Source organism: Brachyhypopomus gauderio, unplaced genomic scaffold (genome assembly GCF_052324685.1).
Source record: "Brachyhypopomus gauderio isolate BG-103 unplaced genomic scaffold, BGAUD_0.2 sc75, whole genome shotgun sequence".
NCBI lineage: Eukaryota > Metazoa > Chordata > Actinopteri > Gymnotiformes > Hypopomidae > Brachyhypopomus > Brachyhypopomus gauderio.
In genome coordinates this window covers 1140974-1161565 of record NW_027506896.1, presented here as the reverse complement: position 1 = coordinate 1161565, position 20592 = coordinate 1140974, and the positions used below count along the sequence as shown (strand labels likewise).

The 20592-nt window shown below is 48.9% G+C and overlaps 2 protein-coding genes and 1 long non-coding RNA gene across 11 annotated transcripts in view; 1 reads left to right on the top strand and 2 right to left on the bottom strand.

The window, feature by feature from the left end:
• btbd8 (BTB domain containing 8) overlaps positions 1-17841 on the bottom strand; it is a 26274-nt gene extending 8433 nt beyond the window's left edge. For 2 of the 9 annotated variants that reach the window (XM_076990432.1, XM_076990433.1), the window contains exons 1-14: positions 17612-17841; positions 16720-16900; positions 15326-15505; positions 13601-13731; positions 13244-13361; positions 10443-10532; positions 9339-9419; positions 9048-9144; positions 7140-7228; positions 4332-4434; positions 3344-3526; positions 2871-3041; positions 1745-1874; positions 564-625 (exon numbers count right to left, since the gene is read on the bottom strand). In XM_076990432.1, coding sequence (XP_076846547.1) covers positions 564-625; positions 1745-1874; positions 2871-3041; positions 3344-3526; positions 4332-4434; positions 7140-7228; positions 9048-9144; positions 9339-9419; positions 10443-10532; positions 13244-13361; positions 13601-13731; positions 15326-15505; positions 16720-16900; positions 17612-17690 — 1695 coding nt within the window. In that variant the 5' untranslated portion in view covers positions 17691-17841. Of the gene's footprint in view, positions 1-563; positions 626-1744; positions 1875-2870; positions 3042-3343; positions 3527-4331; positions 4435-7139; positions 7229-9047; positions 9145-9338; positions 9420-10442; positions 10533-13243; positions 13362-13600; positions 13732-15325; positions 15506-16719; positions 16901-17314; positions 17501-17611 lie in introns of those variants that run through there. The other 7 variants (XM_076990434.1, XM_076990439.1, XM_076990440.1 and 4 more) reach the window with 7 other exon arrangements.
• Positions 17587-19168, top strand: LOC143491440 (uncharacterized). The gene is made up of 2 exons (XR_013125201.1): positions 17587-17716; positions 17794-19168. It is a non-coding gene; the product is annotated as an uncharacterized LOC143491440 (long non-coding RNA).
• Positions 18908-20592, bottom strand: part of ephx4 (epoxide hydrolase 4) — a 13839-nt gene continuing 12154 nt past the window's right edge. The window contains exon 7 of the mRNA XM_076990449.1: positions 18908-19654. Coding sequence (XP_076846564.1) covers positions 19414-19654 — 241 coding nt within the window. The 3' untranslated portion in view covers positions 18908-19413. The remainder of the gene's footprint in view (positions 19655-20592) is intronic.

Genomic DNA, 20592 nt, shown 5'->3' with positions numbered 1-20592 from the left:
GGTCTATGTCATTGATGAGCAGGTCTAGAGAGAGATCCACCTCAGTAATGGTCAGGTCTACATGGAGGTCTCTCTCAATACGTGACCAGATTGGCTTTCTCCATCAAATAAAATAAATGGTGGAAGTCAACCACTGACATGCATGAAGCAGAAAGATGCATGAAGTCTCACAGTTTACATCAAGCAAGAGGTTCACCATGTCTACAACCCCCCCTCATCCAACAACTATGAGGTGCTTCTACGCCAGAGACAAACTCCTGGCCAAATCCAGTCAAGTTCATCTTTTAATCACACCTAGTCTAGTTAAGCTCCAGGCCTTCCGACATACGTTATCCACCTTAAGCCGGGGTTGAACTGTCAGCTGGCGGGCTTGCAGACTTCTGATGGTTTATCAGAAAAGGCTAAATGCTCAAAGGTTTAGCAGACAGTAGGCTAATAGGCAGATAGCAGGAGAAGGGGGAGGAGTTACAGACAGCAGGCTAATAGGCTGATAGCAGGAGAAGGGGGAGGAGTTACAGACAGCAGGCTAATAGGCTGATAGCAGGAGAAGGGGGAGGAGTTACCTGAGAGCTGCTGAGGATGGGCTTTTTACTGAGTCTGCGGCAGTCTCCTGTATCAAGAGTGGCTTTAATTGGGGGAGACAAGAGAACACGGACATCAGACATCAATAAATCACACACTGGCCTTTTAGCCGCAGGTCTATGAACTAATGTTACGGCGTTTCCCAAAGCCCTGATGAGTACTCTAGGGGTTCTGTGCAGCCCAGCAGAACCTTTCCCGTCCTGTGTCCTGTCCTGTGTCCTGTCCTCCATCCTGTCCCGTCCTCTGTCCCCAATCAGGTGTCCCGTCACCCGTCCTGTCCTCTGTATTGTCCCAGTCATGTGTCTTGACCATTGTTCCGTCCTCAATCATGTGTCCTGTCCCCCGTCATGTGTCTTGTCCACTGTCCTGTCCTCAGTCTCACAGAACCACTGCAGCACACGAGAGCATGTGTGTGTGTGCGTTTGTGATGCTGTATTTTGCCTGCATGCCAACATACGTTAGCAAAGCAGCACTGTTTGTATTGTACTGCGAGATACACAGCGTGTAGGACTGCAGCTGAATGCAGAGAAACTCAGTGTGATCCACTGACAAAAAATTATTCATCTGCTGGACAGAACCAAATGCAAACAACCTGGGGGGGGGGGGGGGGGGGTCACAATACAAAGAGCATTATTCATTTCATTACGCCTGGACACATGAGCTGATCCAGCTGTGTCCTACATTGGCCCTTTAAATAACAGCCAGGCTGCTGTGACTAGCACAGTTTGACCTTAATAATACCTGCATGATACCACTACAGACAGTATTAGAATGTGAATGAAAGAGGAGAGTTCTCCCTCTCTCCCCCTCCCTCTCACTCACTCACTCACACACACACACACACACACACACACTCACTCACACACACACGCAGCCAGCCAGGACAGATGAATGGCTTTTAGACAGCCGTCAGAGAGCGTTGTGCTATCCAGCAGCGTCTGTTTCCGAGGCTGATACACAGATAGCACTTCATCATGACTAGAGAATACACACGCACACACACACACACACACACACACACACACACACACACACACACACACACTCTCTGCAGGGTCTCTACACCAAGCTGATAAAAGCCCCTCTGGTCCTCCTCTCCTCTCTTCCCTTCTCCATCCATCATCCTTCATTCCATGACCCCCAGTGTTTCTCCTCCTCTCACCTGTGAGGATGCGTTCCCGGTGTCGGGGCGGTAGCGTCTCCCATCCTCGTGTGTGTCGTACTGCGTAGAAGGACTGCAGAAGGAACGTCCAGAGCCTGGCGCCGAGCTGCCGTACCTCCCGACCACACGGCTGCACAAGCCCAGTGAGTGTGTGGGAGAGAGGGAGAGAGAGACAGAGAGAGAGAGAGAAGGATGAGGAGGAGGAGGGAGGGGGAAACAACAGCATGAAAACAGGAGCGAACATGCAGCTGCTTCAGAGGCCGGTCGCCGTGGCAACCCACCCTGACTCCCCTCCCCGCACTCCTCCCAGAAGCCCCCCGAGCCGCAGTGATGGTGTCGTCACTGGCCGAGCCCCGCCTGCACCCGCCTGCCTCTACCACTGGAGGGTGGCGTTTAAAGCCCACTGCCTGCCTCTTTCTGCACGGTTCTTATTTCCCGCCTTTCTGAGAATGTGCACCAGACTGCTGGCGGCCACACCCAGAACCCCAGGGGCCCCACAGCCTAATCCACCGTACCACTTCCCCACATGATTAGAGAGGAGGAGAAGGGGAGAGAGAGAGAGAGAGAGAGAGAGAGAGAGAGAGGGGGGAGAGAGGGGGGAGACAGACAGAGAGAGAGAGAGAGGGGGGAGACAGACAGAGAGAGAGAGACAGAGAGAGAGAGAGAGAGAGAGAGGGATAGAGGGGGGGAGAGCGAGCTGCTGGAATAGCTTATTCACCATGGCTGTTTCTATTAGTAGTGTCACTTTACTGTAATCTAGTTCTGACCTCAACCAGAGCTTAAATCCCAGGATCAAAAGAAAACATTCACTCTCTCAGCATGTACCATCACACACACACACACACACACACACACACACACACACACACACACACACATCACTAATCCATTTTACAGTGTACAACATCCCTCAACAGGTAAAATACGAAGGAATTCCTCCTTATTTCACAGCCCCTCGTCTGCCCAGACATATACGTAATAAACCCAAAACACAATCATGTCTTGTTTTAGCATATTTTCTTACAATCTGTGTCAGACAATACAGATCATTTTAGTAGATTCTAAAAGATTACTTTACTTGCTAGTTTTAAGGTATTTTCTTCTGATTCGCTGTGTCATTGTTTACCTCCACATCCTCCTTCTCCTGATTCGCCGATTCTGCTGTCAATATGTCCGAGTGGTCGCTCAACTGGTCAACAGCTGTGAAGAGCTCACAGCAGTTCTCTACGGTAACGCCTTCCCGTACGGCAGCACACACCTTCCTCAGGAGGGTGGGGTCACGCGTGAACTCCTCCCGCTAGGAAACCACACCATAGTTACAGATCTAGATCTGTGTGTGTGTCTGCAGATGTACTATACGTGTGTGTTTGTGTGTGTCTGCAGATGTACTACACGTGTGTGTTTGTGTGTGTGCCTGAATTTTCCAGTCCACACATTCTTATGTGCATAAGAGGTGCATATATGCAAAACATTTGTGTACGTGTGTGTGGGTGTGTGTACCCTGCGGAGGCTGTGGAAGGCGGAGGTGTGTATGACCCGGGGCAGGAGTGTGTGTGTGTATGTGTGTGTGTGTGTGTGTGTGTGTGTGTGTGTGTATACCCTGCGGAGGCTGTGGAAGGCGGAGGTGTGTATGACCCGGGGCAGGTGTGTGACGATGGTGTTCAGACACTCCTCCTGCAACTCAGTGGCCAAACTCAGGATCTGCTTGGCCCACTTTACCTCAGGTAATGAAGCAATGAGCTGCTCAGAACCACACAGCACCGTCACCACACTCTGTACCGTCTGAAACACACACACACACACACACACACACACACACACACACACACACACACACACACACACACACACACACACACACACACACACACACACACACCCCAACACGTCATCACACTCTGTACCGTCTGCAACACACACCCCAACACATCACCACATTATGCCTGCAACAGAGGATCACACTCAGAGAACAGCTCAAAGAACATTTCTGAGAGAAGCTCAAGAACATCTGGTAGACCAGCTAAAAAAGAAGAGGCCCAGCTGACAGGACTGTGGTTATATCTGTAGTTCACAATACTGCACCTCTTACACACCTAACTCACATCACACTCCTACGCAACGCAGAGACAGGGTGAAAACATCAGAAACACACACACACACACACACACACACACACACACACACACACACAATCTCTTTCTCTAGCAAACACAGAACACACTCATGAATATTTCATGTGCAATGGTTGTGAGAGTTCAAACGTGTGCCTGTGTCTCAAGTGAGTGAACATGTCCTGATGGAACTGCAAAGCTCCACGTCAGTCTGGGTGTCTGAGACCTTCAGCACACGGACACAACAGCTCACGCGGGTCTGGCAGAGGAACGGAGCGCGCGTGCAGGAAGCGAGCCAGAGATCAGGATCTGTCTGCTTCCTGCTGCACGGAGACTCAAACTCCATTAGATCTGGAATGACCGTCTCCCAGCAACGGCTGAACAGGACACAACTGGCCTGGGAGCGGAAGAACGTGTGGATGATGGAGTGTGTGTGTGTGTGTGTGTGTGTGTGTGTGTGTGTGTGTGTGGCGAACCATGGTGGTGGTGATGACGTTGAGGCAGTCTCTCTGTAACTCGTGAGGAAGGAGAGCGAAGCCTCTCTCTGACCAGCACTTCACAAAATGCTCAGCCACCCAGCTGCAAAGAGAAACACACACACACAAACACACACAACTCATTTAAATGAATCCACTGCTGGTATTACTGGAAATGATTTAAACAGAAACACTCACTCATCAGGTCTGACCATGACCTCATCTGAAACCGCCCTAGTCACTGTTGATTCTCATATAGAGCGGATTTATATCCCAAGTGTCCTAATGAACCCTAATTTAATTAATTGACTTAATTAACCCTGACTCCTGCTGCATCGTTATCAGTTTAATTTCATATGTAAAGTGCTTCTTGCAACAGGCAGTCACAAAACATGTACAGATCTTTAGCATTTATAGAATTTAGCTTTTAAATGCATTTTCGCTCCGACTTGGACAGGCCCGAGAACCTGAGCATTAATACTGTGGAGAACTGAAAGCAATACTGTTCTGTTAAACGCTGCTTCTGCACAGTCTTCCTGCAGCAGTGACTCAGAGAAAGACAATTCTGCTTCACACGCTCCCTTCACAGCCCCTGTGGTTGTTTCCAAGGTAACAGTCCACCAGCCAATGAGCACTTGGGGAGGGTAAAAAAGTTATACGGCAGAAACAGGAGTCTAGTTCCACTGAGATGTGCTAGTCCATTCATACAGCACGTCATGTTTTTATTAATGGAACATCAGATGAAAACAGGCAGAGATGCAGAGGGAAGGATGGAGAGAGAGAGCGAGAGAGAGAGAGAGAGAGAGAGAGAGAGAAGGAGGGAGAGAGAGAGCAGTCAAAGCTGAGTCACTTGTAGGTAGCTTACTGCCCAACTTAAGACTTCAATACCTGACATGACTGTTCAGTTTACTGTGATTTGGATTTCCCCTTTGGTGTCGTGATGGTACTGAGTGCAGTAATGGTGGTACTGAACACAGTGTGTTAACGCACTTCCCAGCACTGTACCGCTCCAGCAGGCCACACATGAGCACAAACATCAGCTGTGCAGACTGTGTTCATGTTGAGAGCAGCTCTGCAGTGTAAGAATAGATCACAACACTGCAACACTAAGGTCTGACTCACACTTCAACCACAGCACAGACAGCACGGCATCAGAAACACACACACAATCACATTAAAGGGGTTGGAAAAATCCTGACCTACTTTAAAGCTTCTTGGAGATGATTTACTGCAGTATCACGTAACAGAACCACAGAGTGTAACAGCAGCACCATGGAACTACACCAGCACCAACCCTGATCTACACGGCATCCGCACCAGCACCAACACTGACCTACACGCCATCCGCACCAGCACCAACCCTGATCTACACGGCATCCGCACCAGCACGTCAACCCTGACCTACACGCCATCCGCACCAGCACCAACCCTGATCTACACGCCATCCGCACCAGCACCAACCCTGATCTACACGGCATCCGCACCACAGCGCCAACCGCACCAACCGTGATCTACACGGCATCCGCACCACAGCACCAACCCTGATATACACGCCATCCGCACCAGCGCCAACCCTGACCTACACGCCATCCGCACCAGCACGTCAACCCTGATCTACACGCCATCCGCACCAGCACCAACCCTGACCTACACGCCATCCGCACCACAGTGCCAACCCTGACCTACACGCCATCCGCACCAGCACCAACCCTGATCTACACGCCATCCGCACCAGCACGCCAACCCTGATCTACACGCCATCCGCACCAGCACGCCAACCCTGATCTACACGCCATCCGCACCAGCACCAACCCTGACCTACACGGCATCCGCACCAGCACGCCAACCCTGACCTACACGGCATCCGCACCAGCACGCCAACCCTGACCTACACGGCATCCGCACCAGCGCCAACCCTGACCTACACGCCATCCGCACCAGCACCAACCCTGACCTACACGCCATCCGCACCAGCACCAACCCTGACCTACACGCCATCCGCACCACAGCGCCAACCCTGACCTACACGCCATCCGCACCACAGTGCCAACCCTGACCTACACGCCATCCGCACCACAGCGCCAACCCTGACCTACACGGCATCCACGCCATAAAAACCATCACGCACCCAATAACCACAGGGCACCTGCTAGAACGAAGGACCACACCCATTATCTACAATGTTTTAATAATTCATATAAAAATTCAGAGCAAAGACACACGATACTTGGGCCTGACCCATTTATTGTTGTGCCAACAGAAATCTGCAATATTAAAGTTTCATTGATTTTTGAGCATGAGTGGAAACCCTGTCAATAAACAATAAAAGCTTTTGAAGCAATGAAGCGCTGTGTAAATAGTTTGTAGTTTGATTCTTATGCTGGACTTTAAAACCTGTATCACACTTTGTTCAGAGCCCAACAAGCTTACGGCGTTTTCACCCTAAATATACTAACCAGTAAGAAGATGGTGTTTTCTATACAGGCTAAAGAATGAATATAATTGGTGAATTTGAACAGCATCAAAACAGCTAAACATTTTGACAGCAGTTACACAATGTGTTTAAGAGTAGGTGTCATTAAATGCAGTCACCTGAACACCATCTGGCTACATTTTTGCTCAAACCCAGCAAGTTCACCGTTCTGAATGGTTTAGTGTTGGGTCTTTATTGAATCAGTTTGAAGGGGAAACACCACACCACATAACCTCGGCCCATCCAGCCTGGTTCACCCTGGACCAGCAGGTATCCCAGAGGTCTAAGCATTGGCTGCAGCTGCTTTCGGAGGCGTGTCCAGGACACAGACTCACCGGACGCAGGAGTCGTAGAGGGACTCCAGCCCAATGGAACGGCTGATGGCAAGACACTCGAGAATCGTCTTCTGAACCCCCTCAACCGGCTGGAGGATAGAAAAAAAAAAAAAACACATCGCAGCTCAGATGAGAGAAAGCCACACCCTCCTCCTCCTCCTCTTCCTCCTCTTCCCTCACCCTGTTCTCCTGCAAAGAGTCTGGTGTGGCATACCATAATGAGAAGGCTGGTTGGAACCAACAGGGGGCGCCAAGGAGTGCCAGTTTCAAGCCTCTGTTTTAGACAACGTGACTTGGATACTAAAGTAAAAAAACTAAAGTAGCAAAGACCAATGTGTTCTAGATACACACGGTGTGAGATCTGGTGAGCACTGGTGCGTAAGTGCTATTCTAACCTTGGCCACTGTACTGTTTTGTCTAAAATTAGCATGTGTCAATGGCTCGGAGGCACCAGTTTGGGTTCAGAAAACCAGCAAACATGAGGGGAGGGGGAGCAAGGCAGGAGCAAAGAGAGGAGAGGAGTAGGACGGAGAGAATAAGACCGGGACAGAGAAGATCAGAGAGCAGGAGGAGGTCAGGGATGATCTCAGTGGGACGTGAATGCAAACACGAGAACATCAAGATTAAAAACAAACAGGCAACAGCTTTCGCAAATAAACTCTCCCATCCACAACCACTACACACACAGGTCTGCAAACGGCACTGCAATAATTGCAGTGTCATCCAGATAAGATAGAGTTTCCCTGAGAAACAGGAGAGAGCAGACAGACACGCTGGATCGATGCGTGAAGGAGGAAAGTACTGAATCCTATACGTCTCTGTGTTTCCAGAATGTACTAGGGGGGAAAAACGGCTCGTGAAACTTGATTCACTTCCCAAATGGAGCCATAGCAGTAGAACACTCCTCCTCCATTTATTTACAGAGCAAAGACCTGATGCAGTCTGAACAAGGACTGCGTTTGGATCCGTGTCTGGGTCCGGGACAGAAAGCACATGTCTGCAGGAGAGACAGATGGAGCTCAGGATGTGGAGTGTTCGTCAAACACAGAGAGAGTGGGAGGGAGAGAGAGGGGGAAAGAGAGAGAGAGAGAGAGAGAGAGAGAGAGAGAGAGAGAGAGAGAGAGGGGGAGGGATCATGAGAGCGAGACAAGAAACATGCACTGCAGTTCCTCCAGAAGACAAGCTAACAGCGCTACAACAGTACAGGACGTGTCAGGAATTTGGAGGTTGCTTCTCGCCCTCCCCCCTCCAAACGGATCTAGTCATCGTAACATCAGGGATGCAGGCAAGATAGCAAAACCAAGCAAAACCGATCACACACTACAGCAAACAAAAAAAAAACCCTAACACACACACAAAGTGTCCCCAGCAGACAATAAACAGCCCAATACAGTTATGGGCAAATGCAATAATTAAAAAAATTATACACCTCCTCAACATAACTAATAATAGTCAGTGCCATTCCAAGTCCATCTGGACCACGCACACAGGTTCAGGGCTTCAGGAGGTTTTCAGTCAGAGAAGAATCGTGAAGTGTTCACCTCACAGATCATCACCGCTTGCCCGGGTTTTAGGTTTCAACACGGCAAGCTTCGAATCTTAATGAGAGAGCTCCGTTGGGCTTTCAGCACTCTGGCTAACACACAAACCTGCGAGTCACATCATTTGTGAATCAGAACAACAGATGGCAGGAAAATGGCAGGAGTAGATCTCCATCAGGACAATGTGCTCAGGCACAACAGATTAGGAGGAGCCAAACATGCAGATGAGGAGGAGGAGCCAAACATGCAGATGAGGGGGAGGAGCCAAACATGCAGATGAGGGGGAGGAGCCAAACATGCAGATGAGGAGGAGGTTCCCAGCATGTCCCTGCATGGGAGAAGGAGGAAAGCCTTTACTGGCGTTTACCTTCGGGAAGAACCTGCAGTAGTCTCTGGTCAGAACCATCTCCGCCACGTCCTTCAGACCTTCCAGACCCAGCATGTCTGCCGCCAACACCACCTGACTGAGGTGCAGACACGACATCTCACACACCCGACATGTGACTTCTGACATCACTTGCTGAAGGGCACTTCAGTCATGGCCTAAGGCCTGGGAATCAAACACAAGGCCCTCCGGTCACAGGACCAGTTCCCCAACCACCACACCATGACTGCCAATCACACATTGTGATAGTGAAGTGTCAGTTGCTAGCTGTACCTCACATTGGTTCCTGGTGGGAGATCCAGTATGGCACCGTACATGAAATGCAGAAGGATCTCCATCTCATCTGGGCCCAATCTGAAACGTAAGTAACAGCCACAGGTCCCAGCCTGGTCTCCCATTTCAAGATCTACCACTGGTTTTCTTGAGAGAACATGTGGTTGTGTAAGATTCAAGCGTTAAAGAAGAGGAAAGAAGACCATTGTGAAGGCAGGACTCATCACGGACTACATTAGAACTCTGGGAAACGCCCCCCAGCTGCTGCTGGCAAACCCACAGGTGGCAGTGGATCCGTGTGGCGTCTGAAACCTCCTTAGATGATCCACTTCATCTCAACTCAGTGACAACACTACTTTCAAGAGAAGAAAAGAGTTTATGACTGAACAGATGGGTGTGTTTTAATCACTGGTGTGTCTCTACTCCTGTCCTTCCCCTTCTGATCCTTTAAAGACGGCACACGCTAGGAAATGATGAAGAGCTGTGTGTCTGGTGCCCACGCGGGTACACACTCACCACAAAATACACAACAGCATTAAACTCATCTGAAATTAACTGAAAGACAGATTGGTGAAAGACTCCTCTGTGACATAAGAGCTTGTCTGGCACCTGAAACCTCATACATCCACACACACACACACACACACACACACACACAGAGAAATAGACACAGACTAGTGCATGAATAATACATGATCAGTACACTACACTGAGAGTGTAATATGCCAGGTTTAGTTACTGAGCACTAACTGGAACACTAACTGGAAGGCCGAGCTCTTTACAGCGCCCCCTAGCGGCATGCAGCTGTCAGAGCACACAAATAAAACCAGCAAACCAAAATGCTCAACAACCATAGCAGCTCCAGCCGCCAGGCTGTTCGGGACCAGACGTACCACTGCCACCGTGACTCCAACCCCAGCTCCGCCATGAGGGCGTTTGCATCTACACTGTGAGCAGGTGTGTGAGTCCGGTACTGTATGGTGCTCTACCGTACACTGATTCACTCTGATTCAGTAGGCAGCACTACGTTTTGGAGCATGAGGCAGGAGACGTGGGCGTGTCCATGGGCATGGGCCGGGGGGCGGAGCATGTTGATTGACTTACCCCTGTAGGGTGATGCACTGTCGTGAGCTCTCCATCCAGCTACCACACAGCATTGCTCGGAAGTACTGAGAGCGAGCACAGAGGATGGCCCTGGAGGACGGACACACACACACACACACACACACACACACAGGAAGAGAAAGGTCAGCCTGATCAATCACAATCAAAATTCCAAAATTCACACTGCATTTGTAAATCAGCCTCTGAAGAGACAGTGGGGTGTGTGTGTGTGTGTGTGTGTGTGTCCATCCATGTCAGAGACTGACAGACTAATCAACCAAAGTACCTCACCCATCCCACAGTACAGGACGGTTATGGAGCTCTTCCAGAACACAAGACAACGAGGAAGAATGGAATGACTATTCTGCTCAACAGACACAGCGGGCAGACCCGGGCAGGGTCCCGACACAGGTGGAGGGCGCGTCCCGTCAGACCCGACACAGGTGGAGGGGGCGCGTCCCGTCAGCCCCGACACAGGTGGAGGGGGCGCGTCCCGTCAGCCCCGACACAGGTGGAGGGGGCGCGTCCCGTCAGCCCCGACACAGGTGGAGGGCGCGTCCCGTCAGACCAGACACAGCCGGAGGGCGCGTCCCGTCAGTCCCGACACAGCCGGAGGGCGCGTCCCGTCAGTCCGGACACAGGTGGAGGGCGCGTCCCGTCAGCCCCGACACAGCCGGAGGGGGCGCGTCCCGTCAGTCCCGACACAGCCGGAGGGGGCGCGTCCCGTCAGTCCCGACACAGCCGGAGGGGGCGCGTCCCGTCAGACCCGACACAGCCGGAGGTCGCGTCCCGTCAGCCCCGACACAGCCGGAGGGCACGTCCGACACATATGGCCGCTGCTCCTGGGCATTTTTAAAGCCTGCCTGATTTTATTCTTCCTCTGCTTTCTTCCCCATCCCTTCTCCCTTAGTCACACAAGGTCTAAAAATAAGTGTATTTTGGCTGCCTCACTCTCTGTATGCACTCAAAAGTAAATTACAACCCTCATGAAGAATGACTGAAAAAGATGCTTCTTGCAGGTTTTCAGCACTGGACAAGCTCCCACAGGTGGTGTGTGGTCGATATCGGCAGAAAACCTCTGACATTTTACAACCTCCACCCGACATCATTTTATTATCTTTATTCCTGAGCACACAATATGCAATCAGAATCATACAGAATGAGTTCTACTGCAGAAACTAGCACAGCAGTATGTTACGCAAGGCGGCTGGGTAAAGAACGGAGACCAGCGCCCGCACAGTAGAGACAAGTTCTGATTAAGTTTATTCACACAGTCATACACATCTTGCACATAAAAATTTTTAAATCTAATTAGTTCGTCTTCCTCACCCTCTACAGGAAAAGAAACTGTGTGTGTGTGTGTGTGTGTGTGTGTTGGAGAGAGAGAGGGAGAGAGACATGCAGTAGGCAGGTGGATGGCGGTATGAAGGTGAGAGGAAGGTGCAGCAGAGATTTGTTTGTACGTGTGTTTCAGATGTGGGCGTCTCTACTCAGACATACTGATCAGAGCTACAGTCACAAAGCCACACCAACACCTCCATGATGGGTACAGAGGGGGCAACTGTAATGCAAACACTGCTGGGGAGAGGAGACGAGAACAGGGGAGAAGAGACGAGAACAGGGGAGAAGAGACGAGAACAGGGGAGAAGAGACGAGAACAGGGGAGAGGAGACGAGAACAGGGGAGAGGAGACGAGAACAGGGGAGAGGAGACGAGAACAGAGGAGAGGAGACGAGAACAGGGGAGAGGAGACGAGAACAGGGGAGAGGAGACGAGAACAGGGGAGAGGAGACGAGAACAGAGGAGAAGAGACGAGAACAGGGGAGAGGAGACGAGAACAGGGGAGAGGAGACGAGAACAGGGGAGAGGAGACGAGAACAGGGGAGAGGAGACGAGAACAGGGGAGAGGAGACGAGAACAGGGGAGAGGAGACGAGAACAGGGGAGAGGAGACGAGAACAGGGGAGAGGAGACGAGAACAGGGGAGAGGAGACGAGAACAGGGGAGAAGAGACGAGAACAGGGGAGAAGAGACGAGAACAGGGGAGAGGAGACGAGAACAGGGGAGAGGAGACGAGAACAGAGGAGAGGAGACGAGAACAGGGGAGAGGAGACGAGAACAGGGGAGAGGAGACGAGAACAGGGGAGAGGAGACGAGAACAGGGGAGAGGAGACGAGAACAGAGGAGAAGAGACGAGAACAGGGGAGAGGAGACGAGAACAGGGGAGAGGAGACGAGAACAGGGGAGAGGAGACGAGAACAGGGGAGAGGAGACGAGAACAGGGGAGAGGAGACGAGAACAGGGGAGAGGAGACGAGAACAGAGGAGAGGAGACGAGAACAGAGGAGAAGAGACGAGAACAGGGGAGAGGAGACGAGAACAGGGGAGAGGAGACGAGAACAGGGGAGAGGAGACGAGAACAGAGGAGAGGAGACGAGAACAGGGGAGAGGAGACGAGAACAGGGGAGAGGACACGAGAACAGGGGAGAGGACACGAGAACAGGGGAAAGTAGAGCAAGGGGGAGGAGGTGCTCTCAGTAGAACCCCGTTGCCATAGTAACACACTGGCCGTAACGTCAGTAACCTCTGCAGTGTTCCCCATAATTCAGCGTGCTGCTGGATAATGTCAAAGAGAAAAAGCAGCTCGACTTAAATGACAGCGTGACACAATCCGTAGTGAGGACACAGGAAAAGGGTGGCGACGTACAGCAAACTCACTCAGTCGGACCAAGAGACACGGAGAGTTTACAACCAATGGAATGAGAGCGTGAAGGGGGAGTCCCGCCCCCAGTTCTGGTGTTACCTGTGCACAGAGAAGACTCGCTCCCCCACCTGGATGCTGATATCAGACGCCTCACCGCTTTCATACAAGGTCAAAAGGTCAGCACCCAGCCCAGAGGATGGTTCCAGGTGCACTGAACCTGAGGGAGAGAGAGGGATCAGGTGGAAAGAGAGGGAAAGTGTAAGTAACTGTGTAAGTTTACAGTGTGCAGGTCTACTAGACATTAGTCTGGATTCCCATAAAGTTTCATGCGTGTCACTAAACTAGCCGGCTCAGTTAGAATGACGTGATGAAGACGGAAAATGTTCAGAGTTTGGTGGAGATGGTGAGGCCTCCACAGTCCCCCCGCGTCACTGGGGAAACCCTCTCTCCTTCCACCTGGGTCTGAGCCGACGTGAGGCTCCTCCTCCACCTCTGCTGGGGAGCCGTTGAGAAGGGCAGAGTGGTCCTCCACACCACCGGGGGCGCCGTTCACCTGCCCCAGGCACTGGTCTTCTGTGTAGACTCTCCTGTGTTTTCAGGAAGCATTTCAGGAGAAGTGTTTAGCAAGGTTTTCCAAAAAACTAGAAAACACCAACCAGAGAGGAGCACATACTAGGACAGACTTTCCCCAAGAAGAAAAGCAGAAGACACACTACCACTCCTGCTAAAGACCAGCGTCACCTTCATCATCATCCTCACCACAATAAAGTGAACTCACAAACTCACTCAAGAGTCAAAAGGCAAAAGATTAATTAAACCTCAACATCATTAAAAGGTAAGGACAAGATTCACTAAATTGATATTTTCTAACATATTTTTCTGCATCATTTATATTTCAGGGTTTTGTTATTTTTAATCAGTGATTCAATACTGGAATATTTAGCAGAAGTGGTATATCATCATCTGGGTGTGTCGTGTACTAGAACATTTTGCTCACATACTGTATAGGGCAAACCGATCTGGGTCCTAATCAGTATGCAAGACCATATCTCGATACAGACGTGATAGAAACACCCATGATTCCCAGCAGCTGGTGTTTTCATTATGTAAAAGTGCTTCTGTGTCCACTACAGTCACGGTCCTGTAGAAATCTGATGATTTAAATAAATGTGGGTAACAGGAAGCCTCTTCTCCAAGAGACCAATTAGCACAATGACGACCACAGTCTGGCTGGAGTTTGCAAAATACTGTTTTTGCCAAGTTGCCAAGATTCATCAAGAGACAACAGTTTTTAAATGTCATGATTTACCATCACTTAGCAACCAGTTCATTTATGATTAATCCTGATTTACTTGAATCCCTTGAGTCCAGTCAGACACGCCATCACCAACTGCAGGGGCGTGTTCTGTATCTTAGCAACATGAGTACACTGTGGGGCATCTCGAAGGTGTGTTTATTTTAGGGAGTGTTCAGGGACACCGAGTGCCAGGTATAACACAATGAGTAGCAGAGAGAGAGAGAGAGAGAGAGAGAGAGAGAGAGAGAGAGAGAGAGAGAGAGACACTGTGCATCTTAGAGGTATAAGGCTGGGCAGCAATGATTTTCACCTAAAATATGACATGATACATCATGATATTAAGGTGTGATTATAGCATAACTGATGTTCAGAACCATAGAGTGCCAAGTTTTTATTTTTATCAGAAAAGAGAAGCGGACCCTAGCGCATGAGTGCCAGAGACATGACATAAATCACACCAACACATTTTGCTGGCGGAAAACGCAGATTTCACACAAAAGTGGTAAAGTAGAAAACCCCACTACAGACATGGCGCCATCTTCTGGCCATGCAATGACAGTGCAGGAGAAGACAGGCCTATTTAGTTCTCAGAATTTCATTATTCAAATTTCATATGACCCTTCATATCCACTTTGCTATTGTAAACTTTTTTTTTGTACAAGAAAAGAAAATACATGAAACTTGCAATGAAACGTGCTGTATAAATAAAGATTATTTTCATTTAGACGTCATTTTCATATGTTCTGATATGGGTGACAATACACAGAATAGGGGTGGGTGTGTGTGTGTGAGTGTGTGTGTGTGACACTGATTTGATCAGTGTTTTTACAATGAAATACAGTATATTACATACAATAAACACATACAGTGTGTGTAACGCATACCGGAGAAGCTCTTTGAGAGCTGTAGGGTCTGCCCCCTGCAGGTGGACGACGGAAGCAGCAGGTTCAGCGCCCTGGAGGAGGTGTGGAGCCCGGGCCAGGAGAACCGCCCTGTGGGCCAGGAGGCGGAGCCCAGAACTCCCACACAGTGTCACGTCCGCCTCCTGCTCCTCCTGCAGTAACCTGGCAACGAAGGAGACGAGCACATTAACGCAGTGTGCCGGCACGTTGGCAGTGTGTGTACGTGTGTCTTGTGGTCTGTTTATTCGAGGTGCACACTACATTCTGTCAATACTGCATCACCAGGATTTCCCCATTGGGGATCGATCAATAAATCCAGTCTGGAAATAACCAGTCTGGACAGTGTGTGGTGATGGAGACACTCAGTCCCTGAAGGAGAATGTGCAGAGGTAAGCTGGATCTCAGGTACGATGGTCCGGCTCACGTGTACCACCTGTGAGGCCCGAGTTCGAGACCCAGGTGTGGTCGCTGTTCTCCACCTGCGTTACAAAGTCTGTATGTCTAATAATGGTGGTGTAACTGACAAGGATCAAAATACACGAAGTCCTGAAAAAACAGGTCATCACGACTCCACCTACGAAACATCTAGGTTGCAATTGTAAAGACACCATCTCTGCATTACTAAACTGCTTAAAATTCAGACCTAAGATTTTCATCTAATGACCAATCCCTCTTGTATTGTACATCATGTACACTAACACACATAACGTCACCAACGTCCCCTCCAGCCGTCTGGGCAACACGAGCTCGTCCATCACGAGCTGAAGAAAATTATTATTATGATGAGCGAAGCCTCATCCGCCTTCCCATCGCATCGCATGTCCAACTGCGAGCGGACTGATCTGGGTGACCCAGTATCAGCATCAGTCCTGCCCCCTGGGGCCTTTTACGAGCTCCGACATGGCGGGATTGGGACCGCTACCGCGGAAACCATCACCGTGTGCCCGCCCCTATCTCCACGGTGATGGGCAAGTGGGTCAACATGAACTTGAGCGCGAGCAATGCTTCCCAAGTTTCTCCAATTATGCACGCTCCAATGTTCGTGGCTAAAGAGAGGAGAGTCACGGAGTGTTTACACGTCTTTTGTTATATAGGCTACACACACACACACGAATACATGCATAGTCTCGTGGAAATATCACATATATATATATATATATATATATATATATATATATATATATATATATATATACACATACATACATACACACACACATATATATATATATACACACACACACACACATATACATACATACATACATGTAAGCGCTCAGAAGAAACTTCCAGAAGCGTTAATATAATCTGATTCAGTGAATATAGCCTTTAGGGCAGACATCGAGGTGTACAGGCGCTATAAGGTCCCAGCCTACCTGCTCATGTCTCCAGAGAGCGCGCTCGCGAGGCGCTGCCTCAGCGCGTGCTTGTACCTGCGCTCCTTCGCCTGGAGGTCGCGCGCCGCGTCCGCGGAGAGCAGCATGGCCGCGTGCTCGCCGCTGCGGGTCAGCTGGGCGCTCAGCGTCCTGCCCGGGTGTCTACATGACGGCGATTCTGCTGGGGAGCAGAAATAAATAACCAAGAGCTGACTGTTATTTGTGCAAGTCTTGCGTACTTTGCTTTTATCTCATCCATGTCTCTGTCTATCTATCTATGTTTCTGTCTATCTACATCTATCCATCCATGTTTCTGTCTATCTATCTATGTTTCTGTCTATCTACATCTATCCATCCATGTTTCTCAAACCAGAAGACGCCACCTAAACAACCCCGTCAACCCACCGCCAGAACCGGACGCGCTTTACCGTCTCTAACAGCCACATTACGTTTACTTAAGTTCAACTGCTACATTACATGCTAACCCACAGCTAGCTAGAGTGCAATAGTCCATTAGCAGGACATGACAGTAGACTACACCCACCACCTTACCGCCGCACAAGGAACATTTACTAGCCAAGTAACCTGGACTTACATCTAGATTGTGGCTTCATGACATAAAGCAAACGCGGAAACTTGGTAACATCACCTTTGGGAACTAGCTAGCGTCGCTACAGACCCACCCAGCCACAAGTCCTCCAGCCAGCAGGAGGATAAACGCACGGGTGTAGTACTGCTACACAAACCCTCCACTTACAGTACAACCCGAGACTCTAACGTAACCAGAGTCTCTAAAACACACCGCTGTTGTAGAGTTAAAATCAGTGCTACAGTAACACGTCACTGGCACTTTAAACATGCAAATCACGTGGAGCCGTCCGAGGCGCTTCACCTCTCCATGCAAAGCACAAAGCGCCGACCTGTAAGCCCACTGGACACGACGGCGCGGTGTTGTCTTTGACATCCAGCATGGTGTCCTCGTGACTGGTCCACGCATGTAATCACAATTCTCCAGATTAAAAAATATATATTTAAATTTTGGAAAGTCTTAATATATATTTTTTTATTTTCCAGTAGTCTACAATAACCCTGGAAAGGACAATCCACATGAATGTCTCGGAAATTTCGTCTTCTAAGACAGCGGGGGATGCCACAGGACTTGGAATGGAGAGCACTGCCCTCTTGCGGTAATATTTGTTAACTACACAACATACATCGTGGCCCGTAATTGACACGAGGCACATTTTAATTGGTTGTGTAAGAACGACACACGAGTCGCTTTATTAGGTGATTAAGTGTGATTTATAGGTGTGCAATTACAGTATCAGTGCAAGTGCACATTTTTTCCTCTGCCGTCTTTATCATTGGTCAGTTTGTGATCACAGGACCACTAAATTAGATATTTGGGTGCACCACTACATTAAGGTCTGTGGGTGTTGAACTGGCACCCCTAGTAGACAGGGCTGAAAGTGGTCTGCTAAACAGTGTCCCTGTGATGGACAGGGGACAGGGACAAAGAGAGGACAGAAAACAGGAAGTGTGCTCATTAATTAAAGGAGGAGCCACCCACTCTAACGCTACACCCAGGAGGTGTGAATAATATGGTGGTTGCAAAATCACTGTAGTATATTTGATATGTAAACTTTAGTCCATTGACATTTTGTGCATTAATGTATTTGTGTTTTAGTTCTGTATATTAAAATGAATGGGGACTAGTTTAAAAAAACACTAGAGCATTTTGGGGTCCACTCAATAAAACATAACTAGCACTTACAACACTGTGAAGTGATGTGTGAGTGTTATGAGTGTGTGTGATGTGTGTGTGTCGAGTGTGATGTGTGAGTGTAGTGTGTTAGTGTGTGGTGAGTTAGTGTCGTGTATTAGTTTGATGTGTGAGTGTGATATGTGAATGTAGTGTTAGTGTAAGGTGTGAGTGTGTCATGTGTTAGTGTGATGATTGTGGTCTGATGTGTGTGTGAGTGATGTGTGCGGCTGGTCATTCCAGCCTAACATTTTTTCAAAGTTATGCTCAATCACAAGTGGTGTTGGTGTTTATTTGCTTATAACATCAGTTTGGGGGCAGTGCTGGTTTAGTGACGCTCTTATATGTAGTGTTTAGGAAGAGATACAAAAAAGTGTACAATATTTAAACATCACTTTCATTTTATCATACAGAAGGATCAAAATAATGACATTCTCAAATATCTGAGCCAAATATTTCCAAAAAATACAAAAAGGACAGGAACAATATTTTCCAGTAAGACAACACTACCTGATAGAGACGTCAAGGGATTCTGGGAGTCCCACAAGATCCGTCAGCAGGAGCAACTACACGGCTCAACTTCAGCAAACATGGCACATCTCTTATGTTCAAGTCAAAAGGCACCACACAACACAACCCACGCACAACACAACCCACACACAACACAGCTCACACACAAGGTTTTTGCCGCACACTTACAAATGTCACCGACAAATTTTAAGGCGAATGTCATGTGCAAAGTTGAGAGGAATTGATTAAACGCGCTAGTCTCTCCCGGTGTGCTTTTTGTTCTCATGTAGTCTTTGTTATTTGTGTTTGACTAATATCGACGTTGTGTCAGGTTTCTAAGAATGTCTGCATTGATCAGAATGTGTTTTGTGTTTCTATTTGTCCCCACTGCGTCCTCCGAGCTGCTGCTGCCCCCCCAGGACTCAGTTCCTGTAGTTTTTACGACCCTCCCCCTCCTTGAGGAACGTCCATATGAGGGTGTTGACGATGTCCGGCTGGTCCTGCTGCAGCCAGTGGCTGGCCCCAGAGATGATGTTGAGCCTGAAGTGGTTGCGGATGTAGAGACGGCACGCCTCCGCCATGTCCTGCTCTAGGAAGGCGTCCCTCTCCCCCCACAGGAGGAGCACCGGGGAGCGTACCTCACTCCGACTGAGGGGGAGGAAACTGTGGAACATCACAAACACAAATCACCTTACTGCAGGATCACCGACGGCCATCTGTACCTACTCAGCATGTAGTATTGTTTCATGTAGTATTGTGTCATGTAGTAGTATCATGTAGTATCATGTATTATTGTTTTATTTTACACAGAGCATAAAATACACGGATTACCATACATGAATGGTAATTACTACATTATATGACAACAAATATCAGCAAAGAATTGAGTGCAGTTGCTTTTAATGTGTTCAGTGAATAAAGGCTTAATAAATGCTTAATAAAGCCTTAATGGAGGCTTCAAACAGATCACGAGTGCTCTATCAGTGCAGATATCACTGCACTCTCATTCTCTTCCCCACCCTAAGACACACACACACACACACACACACACACACACACACACACACACACACACACAAACACACTCACACTCACACTGTCCTGCTCTAAGCCATAAACAAAGGCTGGTTTAGGAGCAGATGGAAGCCGTATCCAGCCATGTGCCACCTCTCATGCTGACAGCACATCCTCATTCTGGATCCTAATACCTTATATTCACCCAGCAACCGCACAGCCCTTACTACTAATCCTTACTACTAATCCCTACTACTAATCCTTACTACGAATCCCTACTACTAATCCCTACTACTAACTCCTACTACTAATCCCTACTACTAATCCTCACTACTAATCCCTACTACTAATCCTTACTACTAATCCCTACTACTAATCCTTACTACTCCACCCTTACTACTACACCTTCCCTCTTAACTGAATCCATACTACTAAAACTCACAACTCAGTCCCTATTACACCTCTCAATCCTTGGTACTGAATTGGTCCTCTCAAAAACAGAAATGCCTCAGTTTTCAGCATATTCATGTAATCAAGTTCCTCCTGAATGAGGGATGGGGAGATAGTGCTAGCTGTCTTCTCTCAGA